Below are 18,822 nucleotides of genomic sequence, written 5' to 3'. Positions count from 1 at the left end.
ATGTATTTTTTCAGGGGTACAGCTCTGTGTTTCATCAGTCTTATATGATACCCAGTGCTCATTACAACACATAACCTCCCCAATGTCCATCACCAATTTTTTTTTACTGTAGGCACTGAAGGCTAAACATTTACTTCCACCAAAACTTAACAAGTTTTGATATGTGGTACTTTCATGGTTATCAGCTCTAAACAGTTTATGATTTTCATTCTTATTTCCTTTTTCTCCCATTATCTATCTATTTATCTATCTATCATTATTGATAATAACTTTTTTTTTTTAAGACTTATCTGCTCATTTTGAGAGAGACAAAGAGTGTGTCTGTTGGGGGAGAAGCAGAGGGAGAGAAGCCTCAAGCAGACTCCCTGCTGAGCACGTAGCCCAGTGTGGGGTTCGATCCCTTGACCCTGAGATCACAACCTAAGCTGAATCCAAGAGTTGGACACTCAACTGACTGAGCCACCCAGGTACCCCTATTGATAATGACTTTTTAAGGACACTTACTACCAGTGGCTAAATACTTTTGTTAAACGACTAGGCCATGCAACACTTCCACAAGCTAAACGGATATAAAAATCACCCCAGATGACATCTTAAAAGCAACAACAACAAACAAACAACTCATATTCTCCAGCCTCCTTCCCACCCCTCCTGCCATACAGAACACCATATCACAGCAGTGTAAGAAATCAGTATGATAAAGAGGCTATGTCTGGATTCAGTTGCTGACCAGGCCCCTTGGTAAGCGTGGGACTTGGAGCAAACCATCTCTTTGCACCTCAGTTTCATGCTCTGTAAAACAAGGCTGAGAAAAGAGGATCTGTTTCACAGTTATTAGGAAGTTTAGCACCCTGCCCTCATTCAATAAACTCTTCCTCATTTTTATCAATCTAGCTGCTGATTTTACTTTGTACTCTTAATGCTTCCATGCTGTGTTGCTAAGATAAACCTCTGAGTTTCTGGAAAGTAGAGATCCGTGATCCAAGCAGCTTTGTTATATTTGTGTCCAAAATATGTTCATGTCTCTCTCAAGTTCATGCAAACGCCTAGGGAGTTGACACAGGGCATCGGGGTAACAAGACTGTCCCATTCCACATTCTAGTTACATGCAGAAGCAAAGCTCAGAGATTCTCACAAAAATGCATCCGACCAAGCTCAGAACCCCACAGATTCAGGACCACACTCAGGCTTCTGCACACTCCCCACCAAAGATGGATCCATCGCCCACAGCTAGAGAGGCGCTCACCAATCCCACTCAAAACCAAGCAGCCCGCTGACAGATCACAAAGCAGCGCAGTGTCCCGGCAAAGCATCACCACCGGCTTCAGCACGGGCGGGGGCTATGTTTTTACTTCCTTTGGGTTGGTTCTATTTTAGTTGTTGTTTTTGTTGTTGTTCTTAGAGTTATCATCTGCCCCTCTTTCTCTCTACCCAACCCCCCAGCCCCTCTCGCCTCCAGTGCGCATGCGCCCCACATCCCCCCCCCCCCCCCACCCTGCTGGGTACCAGTCAGCGCTCCCTGGCCCTGACGGCGGAAGAGATGGAGCAGCGTCACGAGCGCCCGGCCCCTTAAAACGCTGCTGGCTGGAGCCGCCTCCCTCCCTGCAGCCCGCGGCGGGGATGGAGTAAAGGGGGACCCGTCGACCTGCCCGCGGGGATCAGCGATGGAGTTAAAGCAATCTCTGTCCACCCATCTGGAAACCGAGAAGCCTCTGAGGCGCTATGGGGCGGTGGAGGAGACGGCGTGGACAGCGGAGGGACTGGGGAGAAGTGAGTACTCGGTTGGAAGGTGGGGGGGAACCGTTGGGGATCCGTGCGCTGGAGCCGGTGTTCGCAGGAGCGCAGGGATCGTGGGGGAGCGGACCAAGGGGAGCACCCCCGCAGCGGGGCTTTCAGGGCTAGGGGGATGCGCAGCGCTGCGCAGCGACGCGCTCTTCCGCGAACCTTTTGTTAAGGGGAACCCTCCAGACTGGGCTTCGCCGGGAGGCTCGGGAAATCTCAAGGCAGCAAGCCGGGATCCTGGGCTGGACTCGGTAGTACCGGATCCGTAAGCTCGCAGCTGGTCTTGGAAAGTAAGGTCTTGCCCGCAGCCGAGAGAGGAGAGTCGGTTCTCCGCCTGGGATGCGCTAGGACGCTGGAGCGGTCGGACCATCCTGGAAAGCGCCCACGTCCCTGGAGGGGGGAGTGTCCGCTGGGTTTCCGCCGTGTTTCTCCCCCGACGCCGCGAGGTTTAGGGCACACCTGAAATCCCCAGCTTTTCTTCCCCCGCCTTCTCCTGGGTCGCGGGTGGGACGGAAAGGGTTAGGGGAAGGTTAACCCTGTGCGCACCCTTCTCCTTTCTCCCTTGACTCATTCAGTCTTTGGTTTGGGTATAATCCTAGAAGGCACTTCTGAAACGGGCCGACTTTATTTGCCGAGTCTGTCTACGGTATTTAGGTGTCCACAGTGTTTGCAGATAAACCAAGGATTTTTGTTTGTCATGAATAGGACGCAGAGGTTAAATCTCCTGCTTTCGAGTATAGAGGCAGCTACAAGGGCCCCACAGGGGCACCAGCCCTCCCTGCAAAGCCAGGGTTCTCTGTGGTGCCCCTGTCTTTTCACTGCTCCCCCTAGCACGCTGCCTCCTGCCGGGCTGGGAAGGGCCTTTCACCCTTCTCAAGGACCCTCAGCTTCCTGCCTTGGCTCTGGGTAACCGTGCTCATCTCCAATCGCAGAGCTACCTTGGATCAAAGTATTGAGTGTGCTCCTGTTTTGACTTGGTAGAAGACGGTGTGGGTCCATGCGTGTGTGTGTGTGTGTGTGTGTGCGCGCGCGCGCGCTCCTTCTCCACACCTGTTATGACAAATTCAGAAAATCTTCCTAGGATGGCTCAACTGTATTCTGGTTCTCAAGGGCTCAAGTTGAAATCACAACCAAATGCCTTCGTTCTGCACCTGGCACCCACAGTGCTCCCAACCTCTTTTCTTGCTCCTTTTAAAATCTGGGTCCTTCCTCCTCTTTCCTCCTTTCAAAACTCGTTGGCTTTGGTACTTTGGCGTGACACGGGGGCTGAGGTGCTCTGCTTCCTACAAGCTCAGAATAATCCCCACAATGGCTGCCTTTTATTGATAAGACGGACATGCACCAGCTCCTGTGCTAAGAACTTTAAAGGCATTATCTCATTCAGTCCCCACAGCTACCTCCCGGGTGAATTCTGTGACTCCCCATCCACAGCTGGAAAAAGCATGGCTTGCTAGGAGCCATGACGGTGAAGTTTCAGAGTCAGGATTTGAACCCAGAGCCCCTCTCTGCTTTTAATGTGAAGGTTTATTGCTTTCACAGTTTCAGGAAGCTCTCTCAAATCTGTGTGAGTCTCTGAACACATACAAGTACACGACCACCCTTTTGGTCTCTGGAGCCCCCAGTGGCCTTGAAAGAATGCTGGGTCCTTGCACAGTGGAAGCCGTGTTCAAATACGCTCAGGGTTTGAATGCTGGCTCTGCCCCTCGCTGCCTATGGGACTGACTCAAGGCACATTTCTAAGCCTTACTCTGCCTCTGTTCTCTGAAATGGGGATGGTAACAGGACCTACCTTATAGCTCCACTGCAAAAACTCAGTAAGAAGGTATATGTCGAGCTCAAGGTTTAAGAGCTCAGTATGTGTCAGCTGCTTCAATTATTTTACTACTATATCTGTAGAAGCAACAGATTCCATCCTTCCATCCTTTGCAAGGCACTGCATAAAGAACACTCTGGACTCAAACTGCCATGATGGTCAGTTCCCTAATCATTCTCTCTCTCTCTTTTTTTTTTTTTTTAATTTATTTGACAGACGGAGATCACAAGTAGGCAGAGAGGCAGGCAGAGAGAGAGGAAGGAAAGCAGGATCCCTGCTGAGCAGAGAGCCCTATGCGGGGCCCGATCCCAGGACCCTGGGATCTGACCCGAGCCGAAAGCAGAGGCTTTAACCCACTGAGCCACCCAGGCGCCCCCCCCAATCATTCTCTTACAGCTTTTTATTTTCTCACCATTTTGCTAAGACAGTTTTCAAATGTACAGGAAAATCACACTGAACACCTAATGTAAAGCATTTTAGCTCCTGAAATTTTTATCCTTCTGAGTCTCGAGCTGCAAACCGTTAAAAGCCTAGTAGAAAGGCTTTCTCATCTTCTCTGTTCCAAACCATCAAAGACTCTGACTTTTGCTTCCTATTCACATACAAGACTACAGTTTCTGATCTCCTTTTGCATGGATCCCCAACTCTGCTTTTTTCCCCTCCCATTCGAACTTGAAATATTCTTAAGGCACCCATCCAGAGTCCCCCTTTTGAATCATAAATCTGCGGTTGTTACCTTTAGAAAGCTTTGATCTCTGGACTTTTGTCTGCAATCTGACCTTTTTTTTTTCTTCTTAAAGATTTATTTATTTATTTGAGAAAGAGAAAGAGCATGAGCTAGAGGGGCAGAGGGAGGGAGAGAGAGAATTTCAAGCAGACTCCGTGCCCAGTGCAGATCCCCACGCAGGGCTCAGTCCCCAAACCCCGAGGTCATGCCTGAGCCGAAACCAACGGTCAGACACACAATCAGCTGAGCTACCCAGGCACCCCTTAAAAACAATTTTAAAAGGGGGGAAAAGATTGCAGAACTGGTCATTTTCAGGATAAGTTGTATGAACTATTATCTTCAATTTTAACTATAGTTTTTAGATGGAAGATACATTTCGTACAGCAATGGGAGTTGTGAAATCTGGTTAAATGGGTCCAAACCAGTTCTAACACTTTGTTGCTTTGTCACCCTGGGAAATCGGTGAAACTCTCTGTGTGTCAGTTACCTCATCTGTAAAATGGGGATATGTTGGTTTGAGACGTTGGGAGCTTCTCCAAGGTGAAATTCAAAACTGTACCCCCACACATAGAGAGGAAGGAAGGAGAGACAGAGTCAGGATGTTCCAGAGAGACAGGTGACAGGTGTAATCAGCAAGGAAATTTATAGGTGGCCGCAAGGCAAGGAGATCTCCATACCTGCCCACCAGAATCTTAAATAGTTTCATGCAGGCCTGAATAGGGTTCAGTTATATATACTTCCAGATGGTCCTGGCAACACCTTATTCTTTCAAGGCTGTGCCCTTGGAATAGCTCCCGCTGTGAAAATGCTTGTACATTTCAAGGACAGGGGAGGGAGTGAGGAGTCTGCAGTTGCTCCGGGGGCCAGTTCTTGGGTCAAATGGTGGTCATGTCCTCTCCATAACCTCCCCCAACAGGATGATAATCATAATGGTCACTTCAGGCTGTCAGGAGGTTTAATGCAATAATGTATATAATGCATTTAGCACAGAGTCTGGCACACTATAGGTGCTCAGTGCTATAAGGTTGTCGTGATAGGACCTAAGCGGATGGTGCCCAACAGCATGGGAGAGGGTTATTCCAAGCTCACAGTCAGTTCTTGCTTGTGTCCATTGCTTTGTAAATCGCAGATAATGATTGTGTATACACCACGTTCCTCCTCGTGGGAATGTCTGGTGGAGGAATAGCTTTTGAACCCTTGCAAACCACCTGGTATTTTCTCCATTGAGAAGGATTCGAAGCAATTGCTTGCATCCACCTGAGACAGCATTGTGCCCCTAGCAGTGTGTTAGTTTTTTTGTTTTTTTTTTCTTTTTACTCAGTTGGAAAATGGATAGTGACATTTCGGTGAGGTTCGACGTATAAAAATATTGCTTTCAACCAACTGTAATTAATTGAGAGAGACACAAAGACAAGGTGACTTTTGAAAAAGCGTGGAGCTTTTTAAAAGCGCAGTTGTCTGTGGTCGTAGCCATTTCACAATAGGTTTTCATGTCCCCTAAAGGGTGATCAAGATTTTGGACAGGGGAAATGTGGGGTGTGGGGGTGGGCACTGGCACAGCGGGGAGGAAATGCCCTTAGAGGTAAAAGCATTGGCAAAAGCACAGAGGTAGAAATAAATGAGCTGAGAGTGGGGGACTGGAATAAAGCAGAGAGCTGAAACACCAGGGGAGGTGACAATTATTTAAAAGTCCAAGGGTGTGTGCTGACTAGCAAGCAGGTCATTCCACTGGCCAATGTTTCAGGTATTAACAGTGGGGGGTTGGAAATAACATGGATTGCCGGCGATCCACGTAATCAATTCTTGGCAAAGGTTTTATGTTCCTTTCATCTGTCTGATTAACTATGCTAATTTTATTTTATTATTTATTTATTTTATTACTTATTTATTTAATAATTAATAAATAATTATATTAATAAATATATAATTGTATATATTTATTAATCAGTTTTATTTTGTTCTGGCATGATTTCTTTTTTCAAGTGTCCAGACTAGTATGTGCACTTCATTAAAAAAACTGAAATTCATCTGAAATAGAAAAATAAAAAGTGAAAAATGACCTTAATCTGTTCCTCCCGCCCATTCCCCATGTATTCATTCAACAAATAGGTATTGAGAGCTTTGTGACTGCCAGAAAATGTTCTAGGGGCTTCGGTTACAGTGTTGAGCAAGGCAGACAAGGTTCCTGCCCACGGGGAGCTTCAGTTCAGGGAAGTGAAGGGGTCACATAATACACAGGCAAACAAATAATGTAGCTCAAATGGTGTTACATGGGAAATAACAGGGGAGGAATATTTCCCATCTGGTGGTCGGGAAATGCTTCTCTAAGAAGGTGACATTTTGCCAGTAAACGTCAGAGATCAAATGCAAAGGTCCTTGCCGTGTTAGAGGAAGAGACAGAAGGCTAAGGTGGCTGGCACCCAGAGAGTCAAGGAAGACAATGGAGATGAATCAGAGGGGAGCCAGACTGGGTAGGGACTTGTTGGTTGTGGTTACCAAAAAAGAAAAAAAAGTACATATTTTATTCCTTTTATGGAGGAAGCTACTGCTGAGTGTTAAGCAGGAGACTAACATGAGCTGGGTTTTGTTTTTTAAAAGGTCACATAAGCTCCTGGATAGAGAATAAGACCACAGCGGCAAGTGAGGGTCAATGTAATTATCCTTTGCTGTGGTCCTAATTTTTTCTTCATCAATCCCATTGATAAGTGGTAGGAATTTCCATGAGTGTGAAAGGTATGACAAGGGGTAGGGCAGCTCTGGCTGTCTGGTGGGAGACCAAGCTCTGGCTTAAGATTGAGGAAATGTGACCATCTCTGCTCTAGGCTGGATGGACAGCAAATGTGTCATTTACAGCAGGAACTATGTAGCAAGAACGTAAAGATTATGAACTTGATCGTTATCTAGTATGCACGTGGATCAAACCCAATTACTTATGTTTCTCTGTGTTCATACTGTTGTTTCATTGTTTTAAATTTATTTATTTGAGAGAGAGTGAGAGGGAGAGTAGGAGCAGGAGAGAGGGACAGAAGGAGAGGGAGAAGCAGGCTGCCCTTGGAGCAGGGAGCCCCATGATCATGACCTCAAAGGCAGGTGCTTAACTGACTGAGCCACCCAGATGTCCCCGTTGTTTCATTTTTGCAAGCATTTCCTTCTTATGTGTTAACTGAAGAAAAAACTATTTGTGCCTCTTCTTGGTCTTTGATTAGTTATTAAAGACTTATTAATAATAATGGTAGTTAATGAGCTCTAGCTGTGAACTTGAGCTTATTAAATTCTCATAACAACCCTATTATGTCAGCTGAATTCTCACTCCCCTTTCACAGGTGGGGACATCAGGGCTTCAGGAGGTTGAGAAACTTGTTCAAGGTCCCAAAGCTGGTACGTGGCAGAGCTCAAGCCCCCTGCCACTCTAGCCGTCTGTGACTATAAACATTCCTCGCCTGTGTCTGTTATGCCTAGCATAGATGCTGCAGAGAATAAAAATGAGATAAGACACAGCCCCCTATCCTTAGGAAGCTTCCAGATTTGGGGAGCGTGGAGACACAGAAGAACAGCATAATCTCTAATACCAGTAACAAGAAATGAATATGAAATGAAGGGACAGGGGGAAGATAAGGAAAGAGAGCTCTGCTCTTCCTTGGGGACCCCAGCGTAACAGCAAGGAGTGTCTGCACTGGGCCTGAAGGTTAAGCAGGGTTTTGAGAGGATATTAGTGGAGAGAAAGGCATTTCAGTGAGCTGCCGAGCCCCAGACAGAAGTGGGGATCCCTAAGGCCAGGGTCCATGCACTAGGGTCGTTTTTTGTTTTTTCCTGTTTCTTTCTCATTGGCTCTTGAGTCCTGGGACTGAGGTCTGTGTGGTTCACAGATGTCAATCTCTATTACCTGGATGAGCCTGCGAGTTGGAGACCAGCACTGGCAGATGCTAATCGTGTAGCCGCGCAGACCAGTGCTCACAAAGCTCCCACAGGGATGCTGCCCAAACAGTTCATTCGTCCCTCCACTATTCACTTCTGCAGCAGGCTTGAGCCCCTGTGGGGGTGCTAGCTTCAGAGGCAGAGAGAGGAAAAAGACCCAGGCCCCACCCTTAAGGAGTTCTCAGGTTGTCTGTGTTCCAGGCCTCCTTCTGCTGCATTTTCACCTCATCATCTGAGCCCAGTCACCTACCTTCCCTGCACCTCAATTTCCTCCTCTGAGAAACAGGAGTGTACCGAATACCACTGAACTGTTCTGGGGTCTGGAAGAGAAAGTGGTTCTTAAAGCAGCCTGAAAAGATGAACAGTAATTCGGGCTCCTTGCTCAGCGGGAGCCTGTTTCTCTCTCTGCTTCTGCCTGCCACTCTGCCTGCTTGTGCTCTCTCCCTGACAAATAAATAAATTAAAAAAAAAAAAAGATGAACAGTATTTCCTTAGTGATTGCAAGGAACAGCATCCCAGGCAGAGGGAACAGCATGTGTGAAGACACAGAATGAAGCAGCAGGACGTAGAAGTCTCACCACACTGAGACAAAACTTTCCTGCAGGGTCCAGGGGGGCACATAAGGACCAGATTCTTAGAATAAGTTTGAATGAATCAGAGTCAGACTTACTAATAATTACTTTTTTCTTAAAAATGTCTGTACACATAGGGATGGTTAAAGAGAAAAAAACAGTTATTCTAAGGGAAGCAGAAGGGAATGATTATAAAAACTAACCCGCACAGAAACTTCCTACATGCCTGCTTCGTGGGTGTGTTTATATACATCCTCTTACAAAACACCTTGTGATGTGAAGTACATGGAGATTATTTATTCCATTTTGAGGAAATTGGGACTCAGGGAGGTTAAGCAACTTGCCTAAGGTCACTCTGCCCATAGAGGGCAGAGCTGGAACTTGAACCCAAGCCTGGGTGACTGAGTCCTGCTCCCTTCTTGATGTCCTGGGAGTGGCTGGGGTTCCTATTCATTCAGACGGGTAAGGTCAGTTAGTGCTTCTAGTACAGCTTCGTGTTTCCTAGAACTGATTCTGAATTCTTGGGCAACAGAGGGGCCAATTAGGGTCGTGTTTGAGAGTGGAAGTGCTGCCGACATTTGAATCCTGGCTTTACCCCCCATAAGCTCTGTGGTCCTGGGCTGCTTCCTTAACCTCTCTCAAGTTTGATCTTCTCCTCTATAAAATGGAGCTAATCACAGGACCTGCCTCATATGGTAACAGAGAAAATCCAAAGAGGAAGAGGAGTCATGAGGGCCGAGGTGGGTTGAACAGGGTCGCTACACTCAGCCAGAGAAATCATGCCAGGTGTCTGGAGCAGCATAATCTCTAAGGGACAGAGACAAGGGACAGAGGTAGCATTTAGAAAGTAGCATTCAGGAAGACTTGTCTGGCAGTGGTTGCACCCTGGATGGAAGGGCGGGGAAGCTGGAGGGTTTTGGAAACATCTGGTCATGAGGTCACCTAGGCTGGGGTCTAAAGCAGAGGCAGTGGGCGGGGAGGAAGGGGTGAATCAGATATCCTGAAGGGAGAAGACATTAGTAGTCGATTACAGGTAGGAGAGAAGGAGGGTCTCCTAAGAGCCACAGCATGGTAGGGAGGGAATAACAGTGTGGTTAGCCTGGGGTCTTAGGGTTCAAATACGCTGGCATCTGTGCTGCCCACTCTCACTTTCAATAGGGCTCCAAGAGGTGCAGGCGTTGTGTGTATGGGGAGAATAATGACCCCTAACATTCATATAGCACTTTCTAATTTATACTTTTCCTGTGTTTTCTCACTTTTTACAAGAAAGGGCTAAGAGCTAGAACTGTCATGTCCTTTGGGATGTGGGGTAACAGGTTAAGGACTCACCCCAGGGAAGGGGTACAGCCAGTAAGGACTGAGCAAGGATCTAATAGTCTAGGTGGTTTGCCTTAGACCAGGGTTTCCAGGTGCATTTTTGTTTGTATAACATACAACCAACTGCATTATAAATGGTATGTCTTTGGGGCACCTGGGGGCTCTACTGGTTAAGCATCGGACTCTTTTCCTTTTTTTTACTGAATTTTTTTAAGGTTTTATTTATTTATTGTCAGAGAGAGAGAGCACACACAAGCAGGGGGAGCGGCAGGCACTGGGAGAAGCAGGCTCCCCACTGAGCAGGTAGCCTGATGCAGGACTCGATCCCAGGACCCTGGGATCATCACCTGAGCTAAAGGCAGACACTTAACTGACTGAGCCACCCAGGTGCCCCAAGCATCTGACTCTTGATTTAGGCCCAGGTCATGATCTCAGGGTTGTGAGATGGATCCCTGCATCAGGCTCCTCACTGAGCATGGAGCCTGTTTGAGATTCTCTCTCTCTCTGTGTCTCTGCCCACGCCTTCCCCCACTCTCCTGCCTCTCTCTCAAAAAAAAAAAAAGAAAAAAAGAAAAAAAGAAAAACAAAAACTCAAAACAACAACAACAAAAAAGCAAAGAAACCCAAATGGTAATAATTATGTCTAGATTCTGTAACATCAAAATTGCAAAATGATCACAGTTCTGTGCATTTATTTGAAATTCCTGAGTAGGTCAGTCATTCATTCACCCACTTGCCCATCTACCCATTCATTCCCTCATCCATTCAACAGCATATTTATTGCTGGCCTCTTATATGCCGATTATCGTGCTAAGCTCTTGAGAATATTTTATTGAGTAGCATTTTGAGTAAGATGTTTACAGTTCCTGCCTTCAAAGTGATTTAAGGTCTACTGGCAAAAATAGAATTACCATATGATCCAGAAATCCCACTTCTGGGTATATATTTGAAGGAAACGAAAACAAGATATTGAAGAGGTATCAGCACTCTCATGTTCACTGCAGCAATATTCCTAACAGCCAAGATATGGAAACAACCTACATGTCCACCAATGGATAAATGGATAAAGAAGATGTGGTGTGTGTCTCCAAAGCAGTATTATCCATTATAAACTATCATTTATAAGAGGAGTAAGGGCAGAGGATCTAATGTAAAACCTAGTGACTACAGTTGATAACCTATATTTATATCCTATAATTAATTGAAATTTGCTAAGAGTGGAACTTAGATGTTCTCTCTCTCTCTTACACACACACACACACACACACACACACACACACACACACACACGAGATCCGTAGGTCAGGTGATGATGGATATGTTAATCCTTAGATGATAGGAGTTCTTTCATACTGTACCTCTGTAACAAATCACCACAATGTCCACTTTAAAGATCTTACGATATCGTCAGTTACACCTCAACCAAGCTGAGAAAAGGGGGTCTACAGGGAGCGGTCCCTGTTTCCAGGGGTGCTGAACCAAAGGACCAAGAGATGAGGCTGTCCCTTTTAGTCCTTTGGAAACAGGATTCAGGTCAGTTGGGGGACCCAATGCGTTCTTCGTAAAATGCTGTCCAGAGATGAATTCAGTTGTTTTGCTAGATGTGTATTTCTGAAGGCCTTTGAGAAGATGAGTCCTAATGGGGTCAAACCACATTTTATGGGCACATCCAAGTGCAGGGATGTGATCCCGTCTTCTTGCGAGAACAATGATCGCAGAAAACCCCGGATGTCATTTGTCGCTGTTCAGTGCTGAAAGTGCGGCATCGACCACATTGGCTGGCACTTAGAAGCCTCTCATTCAATCAATCGTTGCCTAGTTAGGGGGCTGTTAATCCACAAAGACTGAGGTGCAAAGGATTTAATCATGTTTTGCAAACCTCGGAAATCATCAAACTAAAGAGTAAAGTTAGCTGGAATCTTGGTCTGAATCGTCTGCCTGTCCCCTGGTTTAGACAGTTTGCTCCCAAGGTTGTAGTTAGATGAGCAAGCGTCCTTGCTTTCCTGCTTCCAGGGAAAGAGGCAAGATTTTCAGATCAGATACAAAATAGCAGGAATAGGCACTGGTTACTGCCAACTGGCCCTGTACTAACAGTGTCACGACAGGCGTAGGCTTGGCTAGGTGCTTAACGTCTGAGTCACATCTCCTTGACAATTAGATGTCCACAGAGGCGGGCACGCCGCTCAGAGTCACTCCCATCTTTCTGCAACCACAGAACCAAAACCCAGCATGGCCACATTAAATATACTGAGCCATTAAAAGGCCTTTTAATTTCATGCAGAGAACAGAGTCATCTTAGACGCCGCTGGTGGAACTGTTTGGAGTGTTCCAGGCTTTTTTGGAAAGCCACCGGATAACATCTATTAAAATTTAAAATGCTCAGATGCTTTGACCTAGCAGTTCCGACTCCTGGGACTCTGTCCAACAGAAATAAAAACACCAGCATACGAAAACATATGTGCACAAAATTTTTTTAAAAATGGACACAAAATGAAGGCCCATCAGTAGCAGGATACATGAATAAATTGTTCATCTACTGTGCAATGTTCCAAAGCCATTAAAAAGGAAAAAAGGTAGAGGAAGACCTTAGAGGTATGATTGGGGGAGGAAAAGGAGAGCCAGGAAAACCTGTGTAACAGGATCTCGTTTTTGTAAAACAAAATTCTCTAGGTCTCTGTCTCTCTAGCACATACAATATATAGCATTTATGTGCATGCGTCTGTGTGCAATTTTATTAGGAAGAGAAAAACACAGAAGGATGCATAGTAAGTTGATGTTATAGGCTACCTGGGGGAAGGGACTGGAGGCAGGGCTGATGTGAGGGAAGGAAGAGGAGGTGGCAGCCGTCAGCCAGGGAAAAAAGAAAATTAAACAGCTATTTCCCTGGCAATAAAAAAAAAATCCTCTGATAATATTAACACACTTATCTATTTGTGCAAAGTTACACATAAGTGGGGTGGGGGAAGAAGCATCCTAACTTCAGAAAGGTTAAAATGTGCTGGGAAAGGTGGGTCCCAGAATTGAGAGAGAATTTCCTCGGACTTAATCCTCACCACAATCCTACAAAGATCCAGGTGTGTGTGTGTGTGTGTGTACAGATATATATCCAGGAGCTTAGAGATGGAAATCTTGCCTCATTAGTCAAGAGAGAAGGGATCTGAATCTCTAGACTTTCTGGTTAAGAAGTTCATACCTTTTCCTCTACGATTATTTGTAAATGTCCAAGCATATTAAATTCCATTGCAATTTCACATTTTTTAAAAAAGGAAAGGCGTCTGCAGTAGTTTGTGGAGCTCTATTTTAAGAATCTGGGTCATCACAGGGTGGACCATGTTCCTTTAGATCTTCTCTCTTTGCACTTCCCAGTTTCCTCCTGGTGGTTCCCAGCGCTGAGAAATGAAACCACGTTGCTTCCTGGGTTTACTCTGCTCAGGATGTTGTAACAAAAGGCCACAAACTGGAGGGTGGGGGGGTATGAAAAACAGAAATTTCTTGCTTATGGTTCCAGAAGCTAGATGTCCAAGGTCAGGGCATCTGCGGATTCCATGCCTGCTGGGGACCTGCTTCCCAGATTGTCTCGTTGCTGCGTCCTCACATGGCTGCAGGGAGTTCTCTAGGGTCTCCTTGATCAGGGCACTAATCCATTTGTAATGACTTCACCCTCAAGACTTAATCCAAATACCACCACCTTGAGGGTGAGATTTTTCACATATGAATTTGGAGGAGGGAGGGCAGAGACATTCTGGTATCCTCCTTAGTCCTGGAAGGAATTAAGACAGCTGGAAGCTGGAGATCTGTCCAGGCCCCCACTCTAGGGGTGAAATGCTTTTACCAGGTGGCCCTTAGAAAGTGGCCATCATTTTGACAAGGAACAAAAATGAGTCCCATTTTGGTTCCATTCGGTTTTTGCTTGCCCAGCACCCCAGGTGACGAGTTCTCCCACTGGGGTGTTTGCAGTGCTGTGTTCCTGCTGGAAACCAGCCGCCCACTGCAGCAGGGATCCGTCCATCTTCAACCTGTTGCAACAGACCTAGGGAAGGTGTCCCCAGAGCACGTCCTGCTGGTTAAATCCAGTGCAAACGCCATCTGCCATCCGCCATCTGTAAGAGCGGCTCAGCCCCGGCCCAGGACGGCCCCGGGCTGGGTTCCAAGAGCTAAGACGTCTGCCTTCCTAGGGATCGGTTCTGCCTCAGAGCAGGGTTTTGTTATTTCCCAAATGCTTAGCCAGGACTGGTTTAGTTTTATGTGTCTTTCTTCTCTACTGAGATAGAGTTTTTTTTTTAAACTGAGATAAAACTCACATACCATAAAATGAACGCTGAACACTGAAGTGTACAAGTTAGCAGCACGTAGCGCGTCCAATGTCTTGTGCAACCCCCGCCTCCAGCGACTTCCAAGAAAGCGTGTACCCATGCAGCAGTCCCTCCCCATGCACCCCTTCCCCTAGTCCCTGGCAACTGCTTTTTGTCTCTATGCAGTTACCTTTTCGGGATGCTTCAGTTGAATGGAATGGGGCAGTGTGTAAGCTGGCTTCTTTCACTGAGTGTAGTGGTTTTTTAAAAAAGATTTTATTTATTTATTTGAGAGAGAGAGAGGGCACAAGCAGGGGAACAGCAGGCAAAGGGAGAGGGAGAAGCAGACTCCCGCTGAGCAGGGAGCCTGATGTAGGGCTCCATCCTAGGACCCTGAGATCATGACCTGAGCCGAAGGCAGATGCTTAACCTACTGAGCCACCCAGCCACCCCCTCATTAAACATAATTACCTCCTTATAGGCCTTACCTCCAAATACAGTCACATGGGGGGTGCTAAGGCCTTAAAACAGGAATTTGGGGGGACAATTAAGTACCTAACAATAGACTTGTGATTTTGGATTGGACATCATGTTTTAGCATTATGAGGTCTTAGGGCTGGAGGGAAATTTGTGGAGTTCCTTCGTCCAGGATTTCTCAACCTTGGCCTTACTCATGAGTTACATTGACATTTGGGGCTGGATCACGCTGTACTGTGGGGGCTGTCCCAGGCATTGTAGGATGGCCAGCAACATTTCTGGCCTCTGCCCACTAGACGCCGAGTAGGACCACCCCCTGCACTCCTGCCCAATTGTGACAACAAAAAACTGTCTCCCAACATTGCCAGATGTTCACTAGAGGGGAGGACTTGTCCCCAGTTGAGAGGCGCCGTTCAGATCTAATTCCTTTTTGATACAGACACCCTAATTTTGTGATGCAGAAGATTCCAAAGATTTTTCTACCCCATCTCTGCACTTTGGTCCCTAGGTTTCTGGCCTCTTTTTCTCCACATGCCTCACAGTTTTCTGTTCACATGCACAGAAAGTACTGTCAATAAAAACTGCATGGGCTGTGTTCAGGAGTAAGCCAAGAGAAACCCGATTATGAGCTCCCTAAAGCCTAAAGAAATCTCCCGATGCAAAATGGATTCGATTTTCCTCAAGGCATTCCTGCCTGAGAGGATTTCCATTCACTACAAATTGAAGTGAAGAAGAAATTGTCGCTTACCCTGACAACAAAGAAAATGTTTCAGGGAGATAAACATCAACTCTTAGCTCTGCTACCAAAATGAGGGGGATTTATGTCAGCCCAGAGAACATGGACTCGAAGTTTTCTCTGGAAAGCTCTGTCCAGGGACTGACCATTTTTTTTCTCTATTACTGCCCCGAAGAGTGCACAGACCATAATGAAAGGGACCAAGAAAACAGCACAATGGGTAACAGATGACATCTCCATTCTTGTGAACTGAATGAGCCCTTGGTTTGGTGGGGTGGAGAGGAGATGGAACACATGGTTCTTTTAATATACCGGATGAATTTCTTTAGTGAAGACGTGTCCTGAGAAATCAAGTATTCCTGATGATTTGGGTGTCCTCTCCTCAAGAACGACTGTGTGGGGGCGCCTGGGTGGCTCAGTGGGTTAAAGCCTCTGCCTTTGGCTCGGGTCATGATCTCAGGGTCCTAGGATCAAGCCCCGCATTCGGCTCTCTGCTCAGCGGGGAGCCTGCCTCCCTTCCTCTCTCTCTGCCTGCCTCTCTGCCTACTTGTGATCTCTGTCTGTCAAACAAATAAATAAAATCTTAAAAAAAAAAAAAAGGAACGACTATGAGTATGTATCTGCCTATTCAAGTGTTTATGGTTCTATTGCTTCTTTAGGGCATAAGACAAAAATTGTTATTTCTGGAGATAGCCTAGCTCTGTGTGATTCTCAGCTCTGACTGTACATTAGAATCCCTTGAGTAGCTTTTAGTACAGTTAGCCCACTTCCTCACCTCCCTTTTTAATAAAGATTTTATTTATTTACTTATTTACTTGAGAGAGAGAGAGAGAGAGAGAGAGAGAGAGAGTGTGTGTGTGTGTGTGTGTGTGTGTGTGCATGAGTGACGGTGGGGGGAGGCAGAAGGAGAGGGAGAGAGAAAATCTCAAGCAGACTCTGCGCTGAGTGCAGAGTCCAACGTGGGGCTTGATCTCACAACCCTGAGATCATGACCTGAGCTGAAATCAAGAGTCAGATGCTTAAACGACTGAGCCACTCAGGTGGCCCCCTCCCTACTCCCTTTTCAACGGACGAGATATCCCTGCCCCACAAGGACGGTGATTTTCCCAAATGCTCAACCTGCGCAGAAGCAGAACTTGAACCCATTTATCCTGTTTATTCAAAAGGAGCTAAGTAAATAAGAGTTCCCTTCCTTTTTAAAATATTATTTTATTTTATTTATTTGAGAGAAAGAGGAAGCATGAGCAGGGGTGAGGAACAACAGGAGAGGGAGAAGCACACTCCTGGCTGAGCACGAAGCCCCATGCAGAGCCTGATCTCAAGGCCCTAAGATTATGACCTGAGCCAAAGGCAGATGCTTAACGAGCTGAGCCACCCCAGGCGCCCCCAGAGTTTCCTTCCTAATAAAGGACTTCTTCCCCCAGACCCGAAAACTCTCAGTAAAATAAATTACTAAATCCTCAACTGTAGCTCTGTCCTTGCTCTTGGCAGAACAACTCAACCCATGAGTCCTGTTGCCCTAAATCTGCCATCCATTTCTGAATACAAAAGATACTACTGCTATTATGATTAGCAAACACGGTTCTAAAATTTGTCCTGGATCGAGAGAGGCATACCCAGTGTCAGGTGGACCAGCCTCTCCATTAACGTAACTCCTTTTCTGAAACACAATCGTCTGTATTTAGAAAAGATAATTGTTTGCTCGTTCATGTTTCTCAAAGAAACAGCCAGCTACTATATGATGATGTGGCATTAGCAGGAGAAATTCACCCACAGTTCTAATGGGGCATAGGACAAGAGACAGGGCATATTTGAGGGAACACAGAAAAACATTAACGTATCTTTTTTATTGTTAAAAGGTAATTTTCAGGGGCGCCTGGCGGGGGGGCTCAGTTGGTTTAGCAGCTGACTCTTGGTTTCAGCCAAGGTCATGATCTCAGGGTGGTGGGATCGAACACCACGTCCACATCTGGCTCCACACTCAGTGGGCAGTCTGCCTGAGATGGTCTCTCTCTCCCTCTGTGCCCCCACCCCTGCTCACACACTCTAAAAATACATAAATCCTTGAAAAAAGATAATTTTTAGAAAAGGGTAAAATCATGACTCTCATGATGATATAAAAGCAAAGACATCACAGGGTACTGGGGCTCAGCTGATTAAGCGTCTGATTCTTGGTTTCAGCTCAGGTCTTGATCTCAGGGTCATGAGTTTGAGCCTTATACTGGGCTCCATGCTGGGCATGGAGCCTACTTAAAAAAAAATTTTATAGGGCGCCTGGGTGGCTCAGTGGGTTAAGCCGCTGCCTTCGGCTCGGGTCATGATCTCAGGGTCCTGGGATCGAGTCCTGCATTGGGCTCTCAGCTCAGCGGGGAGCCTGCTTCCCTCTCTCTCTCTCTCTGCCTGCCTCTCTGTCTACTTGTAATCTCTCTGTGTCAAATAAATAAATAGAATCTTTAAAAAAAAATTGTATATAACAGGGGTGCCTGGGTGGCTCAGTGGGTTGAGGCCTCTGCCTTTGGCTCAGGTGATAGTCCTGGGATCCTGGGATTGAGCCCCGCATCGGGCTCTCTGCTCAGCTGGGAGCCTGCTTCCCCCTCTCTCTCTCTGACTGCTCTCTGCCTACTTGTGATCTCTGTCTGTCAAATAAATAAATAAAATCTTTAAAAAAATTTATACACACACACACACACACATGCACACACAGAAAATAAAAATTTTTTAAAGACCTACATGGTGAAGATTTTATTCTGCTCAGTCCAGGGGGGAACCAAGTAGATGTTACAACCTGAATTCAACACAGTCTGAAGAAGGGACTAATATACAGATCAGGAATATTGACCTGATGGGGTAACGGAAAGTAAATCTGGGTTTTCCTTGAAGGAGAGATAAGTCAGTCGGACCTCTACTAGCTGGGTGAGGATTTGCAAGTGCATGAGCATTATTTTTGCCTCATTATACTACTACTTACAGAGCTGTAAAACAGCTCAAAGACAAGGAAAGACCAGAATCAGATAACCTGGGAGGTGAGCCCTAGGTACATAATCTCCCTTCCAAGCCCTTTCCCCCTTACACAACCCACGCACCCTCCTCAAGAGGAAGCAGGGGGAGACCAGGTTCTGAGATAACCAGCTTTCCCGCACAGAGAAATCGACACGTTTTCAAGAGTTAACGGTTAGGAAAATCATCCTTGA

At 46.2% G+C, this 18,822-nt stretch overlaps 1 protein-coding gene across 1 annotated transcript in view; it reads left to right on the top strand.

Moving 5' to 3' along the window:
- Positions 1-1,493: 1,493 nt before the first annotated feature.
- LOC111156183 (uncharacterized protein C16orf45 homolog) overlaps positions 1,494-18,822 on the top strand; it is a 105,935-nt gene continuing 88,606 nt past the window's right edge. The window contains exon 1 of the mRNA XM_022516903.1: positions 1,494-1,770. Within this exon, the coding sequence (XP_022372611.1) occupies positions 1,665-1,770 (106 nt within the window). The 5' untranslated portion in view covers positions 1,494-1,664. The remainder of the gene's footprint in view (positions 1,771-18,822) is intronic.

Source organism: Enhydra lutris, unplaced genomic scaffold (assembly GCF_002288905.1).
Source record: "Enhydra lutris kenyoni isolate GAN:26980312 unplaced genomic scaffold, ASM228890v2 scaffoldscaffold45, whole genome shotgun sequence".
Lineage (NCBI taxonomy): Eukaryota > Metazoa > Chordata > Mammalia > Carnivora > Mustelidae > Enhydra > Enhydra lutris.
Note: the sequence above shows the minus strand (reverse complement) of the source record. Positions and strands in the feature narration are given on the sequence as shown.